This window comes from Echeneis naucrates, chromosome 5, assembly GCF_900963305.1.
Source record: "Echeneis naucrates chromosome 5, fEcheNa1.1, whole genome shotgun sequence".
Lineage (NCBI taxonomy): Eukaryota > Metazoa > Chordata > Actinopteri > Carangiformes > Echeneidae > Echeneis > Echeneis naucrates.
Genome location: NC_042515.1, coordinates 24,061,569 through 24,079,523, shown reverse-complemented (window position 1 = coordinate 24,079,523; position 17,955 = coordinate 24,061,569). Strand labels below are relative to the sequence as shown.

At 38.6% G+C, this 17,955-nt stretch overlaps 1 protein-coding gene across 1 annotated transcript; it reads left to right on the top strand.

Annotated features, from left to right (window-relative positions):
• Positions 1-411: 411 nt before the first annotated feature.
• nampt2 (nicotinamide phosphoribosyltransferase 2) lies at positions 412-16,795 on the top strand. Its single transcript, XM_029501952.1, has 11 exons — positions 412-731; positions 6,489-6,624; positions 6,725-6,828; positions 6,930-7,058; positions 7,924-8,082; positions 10,118-10,248; positions 10,607-10,832; positions 11,639-11,758; positions 12,479-12,619; positions 14,847-14,972; positions 15,780-16,795. Exons 1-11 carry the CDS (start codon positions 684-686, stop codon positions 15,942-15,944), a joined length of 1,485 nt encoding a protein of 494 aa, XP_029357812.1. The 5' UTR covers positions 412-683; the 3' UTR covers positions 15,945-16,795.
• The last annotated feature ends 1,160 nt before the right edge of the window (positions 16,796-17,955 follow it).

The following is a 17,955-nucleotide window of genomic DNA, read 5'->3' as shown; positions in this document are numbered from 1 at the left end:
CTATTTTGTGCAACTTCTGATGATAAATATGTGTACCGATTTTCTTGCTATTCCAGGTTGAGGCATATTTGACGTGCATTTCTGCATCCAGTGAACTATCGAAACTGCACACAGTCTTGACATGCCCTCCGAATTTCATGAGTTTAGCTGTGATTATGTCCCCAAAAAGGCAGTCGAAAGGGCGGAATAATAATAATAATAATAATAATAATAATAGCAAAGGGATGCGATAGAGCTCTCGCACAGTTGAGTGTTGTGGCCATTGTAAAGCTATATCAACATCAAAGGCAGTATAACTCGGTTAAAGAAGCAAGAATTCGCAGATGTCCCTGAACGCATCATGACGTAGCAGGCAAGGCAGGCAGGGAGAGGACGTGCGCGTGGCCATGCATTCTGGAACCCGCCCCTTTTCGACGACCCCCAACCTACGAAATGAGCGTTGCTCAGGCCGCGTCCCTGATACTATAGCCAGACTATTTCCATCTGGAAGGTCAGGACCCGAAAAAAAGGACGATTCGTCGTTTAAAGCTGGTTTCCTCCGCTGCCAAACATCAGCCGGTCGTTCTGGGTCTTGGCTTCTGTCTTCTGGGTCACTCTCTTGTCCGGTTGCTACGAGAACACGGAGGCTGAAGTGACATTTAGCTGAGTTAACGTTAATTCATTTACCCACAACATCAACAACAATGGCAGCGCAGGATTTCAATTTCTTGCTTGCGACGGATTCCTACAAGGTGAGTGACGCCGTCCCTGTCGTCCATCTCCGTTTCTGTCCCGTTTCAGCTTCTTCCCAGTGAATTTGAGGAGATTGTGGTTGTTTAGAGGTCCAGTTAGCTGAAGAATCTCACTATGTGACACAACACATCTCTAGGAGGTGTAGTTGTAAGTCGTTATTGGTGAGATGAATGCTTTAGTAGTAGTAGGTGGTAGTCAGGCAATATCAGCGATCATGTGAACTCAATTTTAGGCATACTGTCGTTATTACACTTTGTTCAAACCAGAAGGGGTAGAGTCCCTCAACAATTAACTAGATGTCATTTATGAAGTCCTATCTGAGGAGGTATGATTTGGTTAAAGTATGAATCAGGTAGATGGCTTCATGGCGCCGGTGTCACTGTTCACTTTCGTTTCCACAGAGTCAAAACCGAACCCTTCACATCAGCCCACACTGATTGTGAGTACTTAAAAAAAAAAAAAAAAAACGTGTCAACGTTGGGTCCACTGCTCACATTTCCATTAAACTCTCTGAACCACGACGGCTTCACGCAGCACGACATTCACTTGTCAAACACATTTACATTCTATACACCATCTGTAAATCTGTGGACATGTTCTTGTTCACACACAAACACACACACATTCACATTCATACAACCAATGAAATTCATGCCTACTATCCACTCTGACATTCAAGTTTAGCTCAGAGTGCATACCAGTACTGTCATTTCATAATTAATTTACAAGGGCCTATCAAGGTCTCAATCAAATCAATTTTGGGGGAGAAAATGTGTCACCAAATTCAAGTGATAACAGGAAAGGTAGATGGATAGACATGACAGGCAGAGAGAAAGACAGATAAGAGAGTTTTTTTTTTATGTAGGCTACAGAAGACCAGACATAGGACTTCAGTGTGATGAACCGAGTTGTAAGGACAGAGGACATGTAATGGTGCTATTATTTGTTGTAATACTGAGCCAATATAGCCCGCTATGTGTATCTTTGGGTATCACACAACAAAATGCTCCACTGACAGTTTTGCTTTCAGTTTCATGTGGGTGAAATTCCTGCTAAGTGTTCATTGCAATTCTAAGGTGAGTCACACCGCATGCTCAGCTTGGTAGAGTTAAATGTCAGATGTCACCATTAGATGTCATTGAAAGGTTTGCACTGCACCCCCATGGCAAAGGGCTGGATGATGACTAACTTGCATTTTTATTAGCTCCAGTGACCCCTGCAAACTAGCCCAGCCTAGAAGCACAGCCAAGGGGATTCCTCCAATGTCTCTGTCATCAGTTGAGCTAATCTGAAAGTCCACTGGCATTGGCAGATTTACAATGCAAAAACATAATAACATAAACACTACAAGAATGAAACATTGCCATATGCTCCACTTTGTAACATTTTGGTTAGTCACAAAACTGAGACACAGTTTTGAACAATTAAAGCCTTTTATTAACTTGTCAGGAGATATTTTAATGAGATATGCTCAATCTACGTCAGTATCACTTGCCAACAGTTCATATTGCGGTTTTTCAAGATGGTCACATGCACTGTCATTTGTATCCATCGTTTCATTGTTTGTGTCAACTGGAGTTTCCCCCATCAACTCAGTTTGTAGATGTTGTTAATGAATGCAAGATAACAGGTCAGTGTGATCAGCCACTTAAGATACAAGTTGGCAGTCTCACACATGAACTGTGTGGCCTTTGCTGTCTGAGGCAGCAGATCAGGTTGTTGTCCCCAGTGGTCTACGAGGCTTCATACATATTATTATTTTCTGATATGAGTAGAGGGTTTGATGCAAATATCCTGAGACCCGCATTCTATTTAAGGAGAAGTGGGGTGATTTAACTGGTTGCAAAAAGATAGTCAGATAGTAGTAGTCAGAAGTACTGAAATCTTTCTTACTTGATTTATTACCTCAGTAAATATTTCCTAATGAGTTCATGACCTGTCTTTTGTTCCGAGTCCAATAGTTCTTCTTTTTAAATTATGGTACTATTTTGAAGAAAATACACAATAAATCATGGTTTGTATTAGGGCTGCAACCAATGACTGTTTTGTCACTCATTGTGATTAATCACAATGAGTGATTAATCAGTTGATTTTTTTTATTATAATTAATTGATTATTGATAGAGTAAAAAGTAAAAAATCAAGTACAAAATTTTATCTCCAGCATTTCAACATATTTAAAAAATGTGTTGTTTTTGGGTTTTTTCTTTTTTTGCTGCAATTGTTTAAAACAACTGACACATTAAAAGCCTAAAGTTATACACATTAAGAGAGCAAAAAATAAAAAAATATAATTTTGTGGCAGGTCTTTTGACAATTTTGTCAGACAAATGCACAGTTTCAAACCAATTTAAAAACAAAATTAACATGCAGAAATACCTTCTGTCTGTCTTCTCTACTTTTTTTGGCAGATAAGTAATAACTTGCTGCAAACAAATTTGATGGTAATGGCCAAATCATCAATTGAGGTTTAAAAATGGAAGGTCATCAAACCAGTGGGTGATGCCATGGACGGTTGCCTCATGGAGTTGTTACACATACATAACAGGTTCACAGAGAAGGGCGGTTAAAGGCAAAGAGAGTGGGTAAAAGCTTGACAAAGTTCTTGATGGTCCACCAATCTGATCCCACTTTCTCTAATAGTAGGTCTCCAAAATGAAATGTTACGCCAAATATTGAATGGATCTTTGTTATGTGTTAGAAGAATCCTACACACTAGGGAGATTCCAAATATTAACATCAAATGAGCAGAGGGTTGAGGGTGGAGCAGCTTACGCTGAGCTTCTGAGTAGCTCAGACTTTTATTTTCTTTTAGTTTGCTTTATGACTTAAAAACAATTGACATTCATAGAAGGAAGAGTTTCACTTTCACCTCAAATGTTCCATCTTTTTTTACATTACTTTGTACACTCTCCAAGACCAGAATTCATAATCTGCTCTTGCATAATTTCATTTATAGCAGTGGTGAGGCTGATTATGATGTGCCAGCTTAACTACATATTTCGTCTTTGGAGCTTGGGGCCAATGACTATCTTTGTGTTTTGTTTTCTGCTTAAATTCTCAGTTGCATAACTTGTATAATAATTAACAGTTAGATTTTATGTGCTTCAACAGCTGTGAAAGCTTTAGTTTTCTCTATTGAAGCTTCTGAGGAATTCACTGATAATACTTTAATGCACCCTGCATTTTTTCTGTTAACAGTCATGTAATACCATAATCATGCTGGTGTGTAGACCTGCTGCTTAGTACTCTAATTCTTTGGTGTGCTCCATGTCTTACGTCAGCACCCCACACCCACACACACAGTGTGTGAACACACAGTGTTCCAAAAACACTCACAGAAAGGCCCCCAGACAACTCAAACCAGACACTTTTAGCCACCAAGAGACAAAACAATTGATTTCAAAACATGAATTTAATAAATTTGATTTAGAAACTATGATGAACCTTATTAAAACCTTATTGTTTCATAATATTCATTTTATACTGACCAGGCACAGTATTGAAAAATCGGATTCTTCAGTGTCTATTTCCCTGGCTGTAAACTTGGCGCTTTAAATGGCATCCTTTCATTCTCTTCCTCACCCATAATGACTTGTTTTCAATGATTTGTTGACATCATTGGACCCACGTGATAATTTCGTATGGAAATTGCGTTTGTGATATATTTGTTTTGGTGAGTGCTTGCTCACAGATTGTCCACCATATTAAGCACCATCTCAAATGGAGTATGGTGAAGTGGAAGTTCACTTTTAAACTCTCAAATAGCTTGTTTGCATCAGCCCAGAACAGAGGAAGAAACAGCGTAGGTTCCAACCTTCAACCTTCTTTGTCGATTTTATTTTCAAACTTTATCATGCCGTGATTAAAGTCACAAAATGTGACTGAGAGCAAAGGGTGTCTCATTAGATCCATACTGCCCACCTTTCTTTAGAAGTGACTTCTGCTGAGAGGGAAACTTGATATGGATTGACAATTAGTGAAGTTGTAGTGGTTAGGTTTTGGTTTGGGATTGGCCCTTGACATGTTGTTATGACTACCAGGGGTCAAAAACAGTAGCTCACATGACTTCTGTGGCTTCACTGAATTCCAATCATGTGCAGCAGATCTATTGTTTTCTGTTTTGTTTTTTGTTTTATTCTTTTTGTGACTATCATGATTTCACAAACAACGAGTTCCAAACAACAAGTATATTTTTTTACTTTCAATGTTTTAATAAACTATAAATTAATGGCTGATGTTTGAAATGTTTTAAATGTTTCTAATACTGACTTATTTGGTGTAAATCATGGTATGGATCAGAGGCACATTACCTAATGCTACTCAGTTTTCTGTAATAGCCGACGTGTATCATGCGTGTATCATCATATTAAAATGTTTTGTCAATTTCATTGTGTTATATAGCCATTTATTAATAAAAATAAACAAAAATTAAACAAATAAACACCACACAAAAGACTCATTGATTCTAAACTCTACACAGGGAGAAATTAATGAAGTTGTACACAAAGCTGTTCCCCCTGTCCTCTTACTTATACTTTTTTTTTTTTATTTTATTTTATTGAAGCTTTTTCAAACTTTTTGTTACAATGGATAAAGAAAAACAAAAACAACAGCACAAAGTTCAAGTATACCTTACCCGACAATGTTACATAAAGTAAATGAAGTAATAAAAGGAAAGACAGAACAGTGTAAGGTTGTAAACAATGGCCAAAATGATCCAGTGTTCTCTGTCCCAAGAAACCGTCAGGGGGTAAAAAGGAAAAAATTATAAAAAGCAAGACAGCCACTGAAACCAAAACAAAGAAACAAACCCACATGAGAAAGGAAGAGAGAGAAAAAGAAAAAAGAGAAAAAACAAAACAAAAGCAGAGCAAAACAAAAAAAAAGGCCCCGAGAGGAAAATCAAAAGCTTTGGTCAGTACAGAAAATATACAAGAAGAAAATACAAATATTACATAGCAACCTACTTTTTGGTCACTTAGGTCTCATTAAGTAAGGTCAAAAGCAGCTTCCACATTTTTTCATAATAGTTTTGGTGCATTCCCACTGCTAAGACACATCTGTTCCTCTTAGTAATTCTTAATGTGAATTGCAATGTCATAAAATGCTCAGTGCTGATATTTTTCTGGGCTGCAACAAATAAATCAATGTATAGCATGAAATTTTGGGTTCATATAATTATTATTATTGGATTCCTAAAGACTGAGTGAAATATCCTCAGTATATGTGGCATGGAAACAATACCATAATTCTCTATATAAAGTAAAAGTGAGATACCAGCGAAATGGTACTTTTCTGCCCCTCATTTCTTTTCCACATGATCTTATTGAGCAGACTGATCCTAAAACTACTTCAGCTAGACATGGGTCACATTTAGAAACTTCCAAGTTTGTTGTGAAACGTCCTGAAGAGCAAGAGAAAAGAGGGTGCAGCAGTCACAAAATTTAGAGTCGCTGCAGAGCAACTGATTGTTGCAGTTGATTATTTAATTAGTACTGCATGAGCAGAAATAGAGATTTGCACTTTAAGCTGTCTTTCATTCCTTCCATCATCAATCCAGAAAGAATGCTTGCATTACACAGAGCCCCCAGTCTAATGCTTATTATTAGTGCACTAACCAATGTTTTACTTAATGGTATTTCATTTCACAAATCTGTGTTACGCGACAGGATTATCGTCATCTTGCAGTTGGATGAAAAAACTGCATTGCAACGATTTTGCTAAGAAAATTTGACTTCTGCCTGTTTCTTTCAGATCACACACTACAAACAGTACCCACCAAACATCAGCAAAATCTACTCCTACTTTGAATGCAGACGCAAGAAAGGTTCCCAGTTCAGTGAAGTGGTTGTCTTCGGTCTTCAGTATTTGCTGAAGAAGTATCTCACAGGTACATTCACCTCCTCTATTCTGATCTCAGAATAATTGGCAGAATGAAATAGCCTTGTGTCATCACATGCAGGACAGGTATCAAGGTTTGTTCTCCACAGGGCCTGTGGTCACAGAGGAGAAGATACAAGAAGCAAAGCTCTTCTATCAGATGCATTTCAAACAAGCTGTCTTTGATGAAGAAGGCTGGAGGAAAGTCCTTGAGGTGAGATTTCCAACTATGATCTTTTCAAACAGATTCATAGACAGCTACATTTGTAATCATATATGAGACTGACCTAAGTCACTGTCTTAACACTTTGTCAGAAACATGATGGCCGCCTCCCTATCCGGATCAAAGCCGTTCCTGAGGGAAGGATCATCCCCAGAGGCAACGTGCTCTTCACTGTGGAGAATACAGATCCCAACTTCTACTGGCTCACTAACTACATTGAGGTGTAATCCCTCTCCTGCCCTTCAGTATATAATAATAATAATAACATGATTATTTACTAGTCATGTCTTTTACCTTCATGTCCATGAACAATACCCCAGTGAAACACATAACAATCTTAAGTTTAACTTCCAAATATCATGTGGTCTTTAGAGCGGTTTTGCTTTGATGATTTAAGCTCAAGACATGTTTTTATTTTTCATAAACTAGACAGTCAGTCCTTTCTGACAAGCTCTGACAGCTATTGTTGCCTCCTTCCATCAGTACTCTTGTTAAAAAAGTTGTGTAAGATTTGGATCAGTCTGACACTTTGACTAGAACTTTGCTGTTTTACTTCTGTGTGCTTAACCATCGATTCTCATTGTTTAGAATCATATCTTTTCCATCATTACTCAGGGCTCAAAGTATTCTGGTACCATGCCAGATCTCCAGCAAGTCGTTGGACTGCGATTAAAAAAAGATCAACATTAAAAAACCTGTTGATGCAGGAAATTGTCAGGTGAAGCCTGTCTGGCTGCAACTTGATGCCATTTTGTAGTGTGTAAGAGTACCAGAGTCATAAGTGTCATTGATTGACTATGTAAATGACACATAAAAAAGTGACTAGTTTTCTGATCATATTACGCTTCCAAATGCATTTCGACAGACAGTAATATTTGTTAAACAGGATTCCCTCTGAACCTGTTATAACCTGTGCGTATCTCTACATTTTAAAATCCAACCTGAGTTCAAGATGCTTGAATCATAACGGGACAGTGTCAGTAGAATGAAAATCTGTATCACCCAACCTCCTTCTCTTAGGTATTTTTCTTTCCAGCTGATCACTCACCATTACACTGTTGTGCCCCCACCTCTTTTTTGCTGTAGACCATGCTGGTTCAGATGTGGTATCCCATCACAGTCGCCACCATATCCAGGGAGTTTAAGAAGATCCTGGCCAAGCACCTGAAGGCCACCTCAGGGAGCCTGGAAGGCCTGGACCAGAAATTGCATGATTTTGGCTACAGAGGAGTCTCCTCACAAGAGGTCAGAAAGAATTTAACTAACTTTTTTTATTCTGCAGCTGTTGATGCTTTAGTGCATCCTCAGGAACTATGCTTACACTATAGCACAGTCAATGTTACGAATAATCATCTAGAGCAGCAGTTTTAATAGTAAGAGGTGTGCCTCCCTGCGGGGCCCCAGAAAACTTCGGGGAAGGCTCTGTGTGGAAAATGGATCAACTTGTAGTACCTGCAGTGAAAAAGGGGACAGTCTGTGGTGAGCAGAAAACAAATTAAGTACAATTTACATGTAACCCTAACCCTAACCCAATCTCAATAGTGCATCCTTCGAGAAACCACCCATGCATAATGAACACTCAGTGTTCTACATCAGACCAGTACAAAGCACAAAAGAAGTGATTTGGTTTTATTATGATGCTGACAAATGCACTTGAGCCCATCTGAGCACCCATAGGCATATTGGTCTTAAAATTAGATGAGATCAGAAGGTGCACTGCTGTCTTACGGTGGCAAGTGATCAACAATGATCTGGTCTCAAGTGGTGTACTATTTTTGGGGGGGCAATGGGGCTTTTTATGCTTATATTTCAAATGTTAAGTGGCAAAGTGGCCAATAGGAATCACAAAGAGAGAGAGTGGTGGCATGCAAACTAATCCCTCAACCTGCAGTGCTGCTGTGCTATTTAATTTTAAGGATGTGATACCAATATGCATCTACATGTGTATGCACACAGATGGAATACACTCTGTTGCAGCTCACTTAATCAAGAAGACAGTTCAGCCTATAAGAGATTGGAGTGTCCTTCATGATATGAGGCTCTGTAGAGAAGCTTTTTTTCTTACTGCCTGATAAATGTGCCACAGTGTTTTTCCCTTACATTTATTCACTCAAGGTATATTATGAAAAGTGTGACTTTGTAATTTGACTGTTATACCTTTTGAGAGCTTTGCACAGCTACTGATTCACCAAGTCCTCCTATTCCACTCAGTCACATAAATAGGAGGCATCGTCAGTATTTTTGCTAAAAGCAAATATGGAAGGATTTCTGCACCATATCGAGGCAATGACATGAAAAGTCTTAAGCCTGACAGTATATGAATTTGAACACTGACGATAGCAATGGTAAATAAAGTAAGATGAGGATGGGATTGCTAACTTTTATTTTCTCCGAGACACGAGTCAGATCAGAAGACCAGATCAGTTTTAACTGATGTGAATGGCCTACACAACAAATGGTCATCTTGTGATATCCGTTTTATGCATATGGCTGTGTCATGCTGATGTTTTCACTGATTACAGACAAAAAAGTTAGATTAAGAAAACTCAATGAGAGTCAGAGGGAGACTTAAATGAATTTACATTGCAGTGTTTTTCTTGTTATGTTATCAGTGTCTGAGCCAAGGAACTAATGAAAGGTTTCAGTCCAAGAGTATTAAAAAAAAAAGAGAGAAACAATTGGCTGACTTTTGAAAATAGATTAACTGAATCACCATCATAGACTGTTTATAAACCTTGAAACCAGGGTGAAACATGAAGGCAATGCAAAAGAGCCTTCACCCTGCATTCTATCAAACAGCCATCTAATAACTCACTTCTTCTCACAGCTACCTCCACTTCTTCTCCTAGTTTACTGTCTCATCCTCTAGTTTCAAGTCTCCAATACAACATGATGTTTATTTTTTTTAATGATGGTCCTACTTAGAGGAAACAAACCAGAAAGCAGGGGATCATCAAATACATGGCCGTGATTGACAGACTGTACCACACACAGTGAGATTTCTGACAATTAGGATACAGGACAGAAGTCAGATCCAGCCCTTGCTCCTCCTTAGGTCCACCTTCTCCAAATATGGCTTCCTCTGGTTTCATAAAACCAAAATAAGAGCATAAAACCAGTGGGTGACCTCACAGTGGGTTGACACATACTTTTAATATTGGAGGTTGTCTCACTAGTGTCTGAAAGTGACATCTGAATGACTGAATGGTGGTAACTCTGAAGAAAGATACTGATACTGAAATGGACTCAGTGACTGATGATAATCACTTTCTCTCTCCAGTCTGCAGCACTAGGTGGAGCAGCTCACCTTGTCAATTTCTGCAGTACAGACACAGTAGCTGGGCTGCTGATGGCTCAGCGGTATTATGGCTGCCCAATGGCTGGCTTCTCCATTCCAGCAGCAGAGCACAGGTATGACACACACACACACACACACACACACACACACACACACACACACACACATGTACCCTCACAAACACACAAATATGTAAATCAATATACCCTGTGGGGATTGTACTTGCAACAACTTAATTTGTTTTGGGTTTTAATGTTGAATATTGTTTCATAACCCGTCGGTCTCTGTCTTATATCACCTCATTCTTTAATCACGATTGCATGCACATTGTGTAGAACAGTCCAGCTTGTCCAGTTTACTTTCTGTCTCAGTGATTTGTGAATGCATTTTGAGTCTGTATGTGGAAATGAGGATTTTTAATTTTTGGAAAATCTATATGATATTTTTAATAACCTCCTTCCTGTCATCCAGTACTATCATCTCCTGGGGAAGGAGCAAGGAGAAGGAGGCTTTTGAACGAGTCCTGGACCAGTTCTCGTCAGGGCCAGTCTCAGTGGTCAGCGACAGCTACGACATCTTTAATGCCTGTAAACATATCTGGGGAGACAAACTGAAGGAACGAGTCATGGAGCGTAGTCAGGACTCCTGTCTGGTCATCCGGCCAGACTCTGGAGATCCTGCAGAGACTGTTATTGAGGTAAGTCACTGCGCACAGATATTTAGATTAGACCTAGCAGGAAAGTTTAACTCCAAGGATGTTCTCTGTAGCCATTTCATTTGGAAATCATGTTGGCAGGCTAGAGGCTTGTCTGGCATTATGTCTTTTTTCATTTAGACCAAATCAATCATTATCAATATCAATTATTACAATCTGCCAATAGCACAAGCTCAACACAGGTCAACTTCAGGTCTTGCAGTAGATGTGGCTGATGTGTCTGGCTTTAGAAGACTGAAACAAATCCCAAATGGGACATGACCTTTTTCTACCACAACCTCCTGTTGACGAAATACAAAAAAGATTGCGTTGCATCACTAAAAGCAACTGGCACTTCTCACATGTGTCATCGCTGCTTATTTGCCAGATAAATAATATGTAGTTGAATCAGCAAAAAGTAACTCCATCATGCAATAGTAACTGTGGGAAGAAAAGGCGGTTCCAGCAGAGAGCAGCAGGTACCCAGGTAAAATAGTGAAAGACTTATCAATATCAAATTCAAGTTACTTTTTTGTTGTGAAGAATAATGAGTTCGACATCAAATTCATCAAGTAACAGTTTACATTGATACATCCTGCATAAATTCACAGATGTTTATGATTTGGAAACCAGGAGCAAGGATTTATAAGTCAGCTTGTGAAAAAATAACATATTACCTCATTTAGCACTGGATGTGCACGTGTCGGAGGGATTTTAAAAAATGAGCTTCAGTCTCTAGTGGACCAAGTTAACATATGCAGCTGACACCTACATGCATAAATCAATCAAATTTCTGGTGTTTTTCATAGGTGATCAAGATTTTAGAGGAGTGTTTTGGTTGTTCCCTGAACTCATTTGGATATAAAGTGCTGCCATCCTACCTGCGAATTATCCAAGGAGATGGCATTGACCTCAGCTCAGTGGATGAGGTAAGAAAATGTTTGGTTGTTGAAGTAATTTCACCTTTTAAGTTGGATGTTAAGAGCTTAAATTCTGAAGTGGCAGGACTTGGTTTTGTGTGTTGTTTTACTTTGGGCAGAAATACTATTGTGTCCACTTTCAGCAAGGCCAAGCAAGGCAAGGCAGCATTCTCTGAAGTTTAGAGCCATGATGGATTTTTCCATTCAAAAATTTGTTGCTACATTGTCTGTAGATCATTTTTGAACCACCAAACGTTGGAAAAATTTGATGATATCCTCTTAAGCTTTGAATATACTGGCCAATGAAGTTCACAGCGGCTTTGCAAGAAAATGGTAAAATAGCCTTAACGGGATTGAAATAATTAATTTGAACACATATGTTCATCCAGTTGGAGTAACAGGTGAATACAGGTGGAAGAGCTGAGCAGAAGTAGCTCAGACAAAGATGCAATTCCAGTGCATCATATGTTTAGTTATTCATTTATCTTCCACCGCTTATCTGTTGTTATCTGTACACCCTGGACATGTCGCCACTCCATTGCAGGGCCAACACACAGAGACAGACAGAGACCAACAACCACTCACACACATGCTCAGAACTACGCACAATTTAGAGTCTCCAGTTAACGCAAACATGCATGTCTTTGGACAATGGGGATTTCCCTTCAAAATACTTTTATTTAAATTTTTTCATTTTTTCTTTTGGAATAATTTGTGTGCTTTGTGAAGATTCTCCAGAAGCTGAGTGATGAAGGCTGGAGTGCTGAAAACGTTTTCTTTGGCTGCGGTAGCGCTCTGCTTCAGAAGCTCAACAGAGATACACTAAGCTGTGCTTTCAAATGCAGCTATGTGGAGACAAATGGAAAGGGGGTAAGTGAAAGGATCTGGTTTGATGCGGATTTTGTTAGCTCTGAATTATTTTATTTTCCAGAGGGAAATCATGTATATAATAATTACAGTGCATTTCATCTGTTACTTGTAGGGCAGTCACAATACGAGTCAATTTGATTCTCAATTTTATTTTAGTCCTTCCGGTACAGTCATTTTAAGAGCAGTTTAATCTGGTGGAGTGTAATTGGTTTTATGCCACAATAAGTCATTCGTTCATTCATCTTCCTCTTTTCCGGGCCGCGGGGGTGCTGGAGCAAATCACAGCTCACGTTGGGCAAGCGCAGGTCACACATTGGACAGGTTGCCAGCATCCAGAGACAGAGATGAACAACCGCTCACATTCACTCAGATCTACAGGAAATATAGACTCACCAATTAGGTGGACGGTGGGAGGAAGCCAGAGTACCTGGAGAAAACCCATGCAGACTCAGGGAGAACATGCAAACAGAGAGAACAGCCCCAGAAGGGCTAACCACTATGCTGCTGTGCTACAATAAGTCATTAAAACTTTTTTTTTTTTTATTGTCGTTTAGCAAGATGGTCTGCATGGTGTCATGAGTGATATAATCTCCATCAGTTCTTTGGAATTTACCACACAATGGCCTTATTGTCATTTCAAAAATTTTATAACCTTATAATGTAACAAGTACTTTTTGCACCAATAAACTGGAAAGTTATTATACCACAGCTATGTAGTAAAATGTGACTTGCTTGTCACAACATGGTTGTAGTGCAGTGCTTAAATCTTTAAAGAGCTTTCCACCACCAAATAAGATCACATCCCTGTACACAATTCTCCCTTTAGTTATTGTTTAACGTGAGCTAAATTGTGTGGCAGTTTAGCACTAAATGAGTAAAAACAGCTGACGGTATTAACATATTATTTCATGGTTAAGTCTACTATTTGTTGTGTTTCCTGTGGACACTTCTACACACACCGAACAAGGCTTACAAACTATAGTCTTCTTGCTGTCAATGCAAACATTGTGGACATAACCTTGTGAGGGGGGGTATGAGTATTTCCACACTGGTGATTTCAGGAGGGGTTCAGTTTGGTTAATATGTCCATATAAGCAGTCATCATGGTGCCTTATAACAGGCTGCAGATTCACATTGAAGGGGGTCATGTTGACTCATCACACTTGAACACATGTATGCGTTAGGTCCAAAAGAGAGAGGGTGAAGATGAGCTTATTCTCTCAGTCTACCTGCTCATAAGGACAATGACTAACTCCTCCACATGTCCCCAGTCTGCACCTCCATGTCTGATTCACAGCAGATGTGTAGAGAACTTACATAGTGCACTATGTGAAAAATTAAGAAATATGGTGCATATTTTTGGACTGCCATTAACATTTATATGTATACTGAAATTCTATTCATTATTCATTTCAACATTCCCTACTATAATTTCCTTTAAATGTTATTTCTATTTTATTGGCATTCTATTTCTCTATTTCCCCATTTATCCCTGTCTGTTTATTGTTATTAACTAGCATTTTGTTTTTTGTTTTTTTTTAATCAGTTTCACACACACAACATTTAACTGCACATTGTACTTTGTATGGTTGTGTAAGTGACAAAGAAATTTGAAACTGGCTCATTCTGCAAGTCCACAGCTTTTTATTTAGGACCCTCCTGGTTCCTATCAAGTTCCTATCAGAGTAGGAATGTCCCTCCCTGTCTTTAACTAGCGGATCTCTAATTTATTTATCTCTAATGCATGTCTTAACTTGCACATATTATCTAATGCATTTATTTAATAGATGAAGTGCTTAATACTTAAAACGAGGTATTCCACTGCACTGAAGCGTTACCAATATCCCTCATTATAACTCACTTTGAATAAACATCAGGCTGATGGCTAAATGTAACATTTGTTTTTCACTTAATGCTAAGGTCTTATATCAGCTTCAGGGAAATTCTGAAACACAGAGCATTTGATCCCCCATCACCTTCATTAGATGGGTGACAGGAGTGGATCTGTTAGTGGACAGTAGGAACAGGAGAGGGGACTACGCAGAACCTGGTTTTCATGTAAACAGGAACAAACTATGTCACTTATATGTTTTTCTAGGCGCAGTTGACTGCAAAATTATCTGACAAAAAGTCTGGATAGATTTGAGTATTGGGTTGATGAAGTAGAAGAGTGCAAGAGGGATATTTAAACAGTTGTGTCTAAACTAACTTCATGTCTCCTCCCCAGATGGATGTGTACAAGCAGCCAGTGACCGACCCATCCAAGCGATCAAAGAGGGGTCGGTTATCTCTCAGGAGAAACTCTGACGGCTTCCTAGAAACTGTGGAGAGAGGAGCAGGCAAACCTGAGGAGGTCAGCCCCAGCTGTGTTTTACACTACACACTGTTCATTTTAGTATGACAATTAATTATTTGATGGGGTTCCATGAAGTAGTTTTTTTCTCGAATACACATTTCTCAGTTCAGATCATGCTCCCTGTTTTACCTGTCATCCAGTCATCTTCTACATTTTAACAAGATCACATTTCCACCCAGTCAGAGAAATAAAGTTTCTGTTGTGGTTACAGTTGGCTTCTAAAGTGGCCAACTGTCTTTACAATGTTTTTTTTTTTTTTGTGTGTACTGTAATGTACTGATATAATATGAACGATATACAATCAAGTCTGTATCGTGTCAAGTCAACGCACTGTGACATCAGCCATCTGAGGTTGAGGTAAATATGAGATGAGGAAGACGAACAAGAGCAACAACTACTGAGGGAACATGAGCTCAGATTAAAATTGTGTTGCGGATGATTTTGCGGTTAGAATTAGATGTTTTGTGAAAATAGTTGGATTCAGAAGTGTTAGAAAGTGTTAGAAAATCACACATGGGTTAAAGACAAAACTGATTCTTCATAATGCAACCAGATAGCATCTTTCAGGTGATTTTTCCTGCCTGTTGATACTTCCCTTCAGGTAGTATTGACTGGATTATGTTTTAAATATAAAAGTGCAGAGATGTCAGGTGATTTGCCGAAGGTTATGCATAATCACAAAACATGGTACACCAAACATAGGCTAAATCAGTCATATCTTTTAAAGATCTATATTTCCTTCTCTGTGTTTTACTACTTTATCCCTAACCATCCTCCTCCTGTTCGGGATGATTTCATCTTCAGGACTTGCTGGTGACTGTATTTGAGAACGGCAGCCTGATGCAGGAGTACTCCCTGGAGGAGATCAGGAAGAATGCAAGGCTCCGTGAAGAAGAGCTGAATCCCCCCACCCTGCACAACCATGAACAGGAGCTTCTGCACAATCATATCATCAATGGCATTCATTGACAGTCTCTCTGACGCCACACTTCAGTGTTCAATAAGATGCACTGGAAAGAAGACTGCACTGATTTAGAGATGCACCATTCTCAGTTCAAACTGAACACATTGAAGGGGAGTGAAAAGCAGTCACCAGCAAGCACTACCAGCCCCCCCCCCCCCCCCCCCCCCCCCCCCCATTCCTTCCGCACTATGTCATCCAGAGGAATCCACTTATCATAGATAATGTCAATTCTTTCTCTTTTGGCCAAATGCTGTGCCAGTTGACAGCTCACTTCTCTGTGGTCAGACAGCCAGAACTAAAACTCAGGGTGACATACAATAAGCTACATTAGTTTTTTCTCTTTCAATTTTTGGAACACACTCCCAGAATTTGACAACAACATTAAGGAGTATGTCTTCAGAGATATTTTCGTTGCTGATATGCAGTATCTGAGTGTTTCCAGGCCAAAATCATTTTAACTACCAAATATACCAAGCTTCCATTAGATGTCTTTTTCTGTTAGAGAACAGAATTCTTTGAAGCAGCTTTTTAGACAAAAAAAATTATGAATGAATAGTGACAGTATTACTGACTATTGTATTAATGTTGCATCGTTAGCAACTATGGCTTATCCGGGGTGTTTGGTCCATAGTGTTTAATTATCAGCAGAGCAATGTAATGCTCCAGCCTTAACTGCTACGATTCAGCTCTGACAAGATTACAGCAATGACAAGTAGTGATGACTAAATAAGTCACTGGTTCAACAGTTAGACACCCATTCCACCACAGTGCAACCTATGGAAGCTCAATGTTTTCAGAATATATGTGTGTGTCCATATATATATATATATATATATATATATGTGTATATATGTATATATGTATGTATATATATATATATATATATATATATATATATATATATGTATGTGTGTGTGTGTATAAACACACACACATAAGAAATACCTGAAAATAATAATAGAGATAAGATAAAAGATAAATGAATTCAAAATAAATAATTGATCAATCATATGAATAACCAATGTTTTATAAAATAGTTGGAAGAAATTATTGAAACTCCAGTCATTGTTCTTATTGTTCTTGTCATCATTTGTGTCATAAGCATTTTATTTTATTCTATAAGGGATCTTTTTATTCATTGATATCACTTCTGCTTCTTTCAAGTTAACATGCTAAGCTGCTGCAGTGAAGTTGAGCTAATTAGCTCCTGTTAGCAACTACATCAGTGTTAACGTACTTGCTAATCAACCAACAAGACTTTTCTGTCATCAATTAGCAACTCACAGCTTTAGCTTCCAAGGCTGCACTGCGAAACAGTGTTGCCTCCTGACAGATGTTAGACTCAGTGTCAGTTTACTGCATGAAATGACAGCAGTACCTGGACAGTACTGGGACTTTTGGAGCTTCACATATTTTTTTCCATCTTGTAATCATTTCTGAATTTGAACTACTTGGCCTGTGATCCTTGACAGTGAAGCAGTGTTTGATTTTCACTTTCCATTTTAATACTTGACTTGCCAAATCTGTTTATGGCTCCTGTTAGAGTGAGATACAAAACAATATACAATAGACACACAAATATTGCCATACAATATTGTACTATCCGTTTCTTCCGGACTGTTAGATAAGTGTTATCACTGACCACGCTGACAGATGCGTCCTAAAGTGAAGCTTCAGTGAACATGGAGCGTCATTGAAAGACACCACACTACTGTCTGTAATGTGTAAAGAGTGCTGCTATAATAAGATTCAGCAAAGATACACTGCTCTCCTCTGTCACATTAACACAGACCTGATGCTCCCTTTGTAAATGTAATGTCACTTTGTGTTATTATAAAATATTAGATAGTTATCTTGAGAGACTGGACCAGACAAAAGAACAACTTGTATCAAAATGGGTCAGGTTATTATTTTCCATATTTCAAATTTTATTTTATTTAATTTTTTATGAATGAATTTATTTTTGTTCAAGGATCCTTTGCTGTTTGATACAGTTTTTATTTTGACTAATGACTC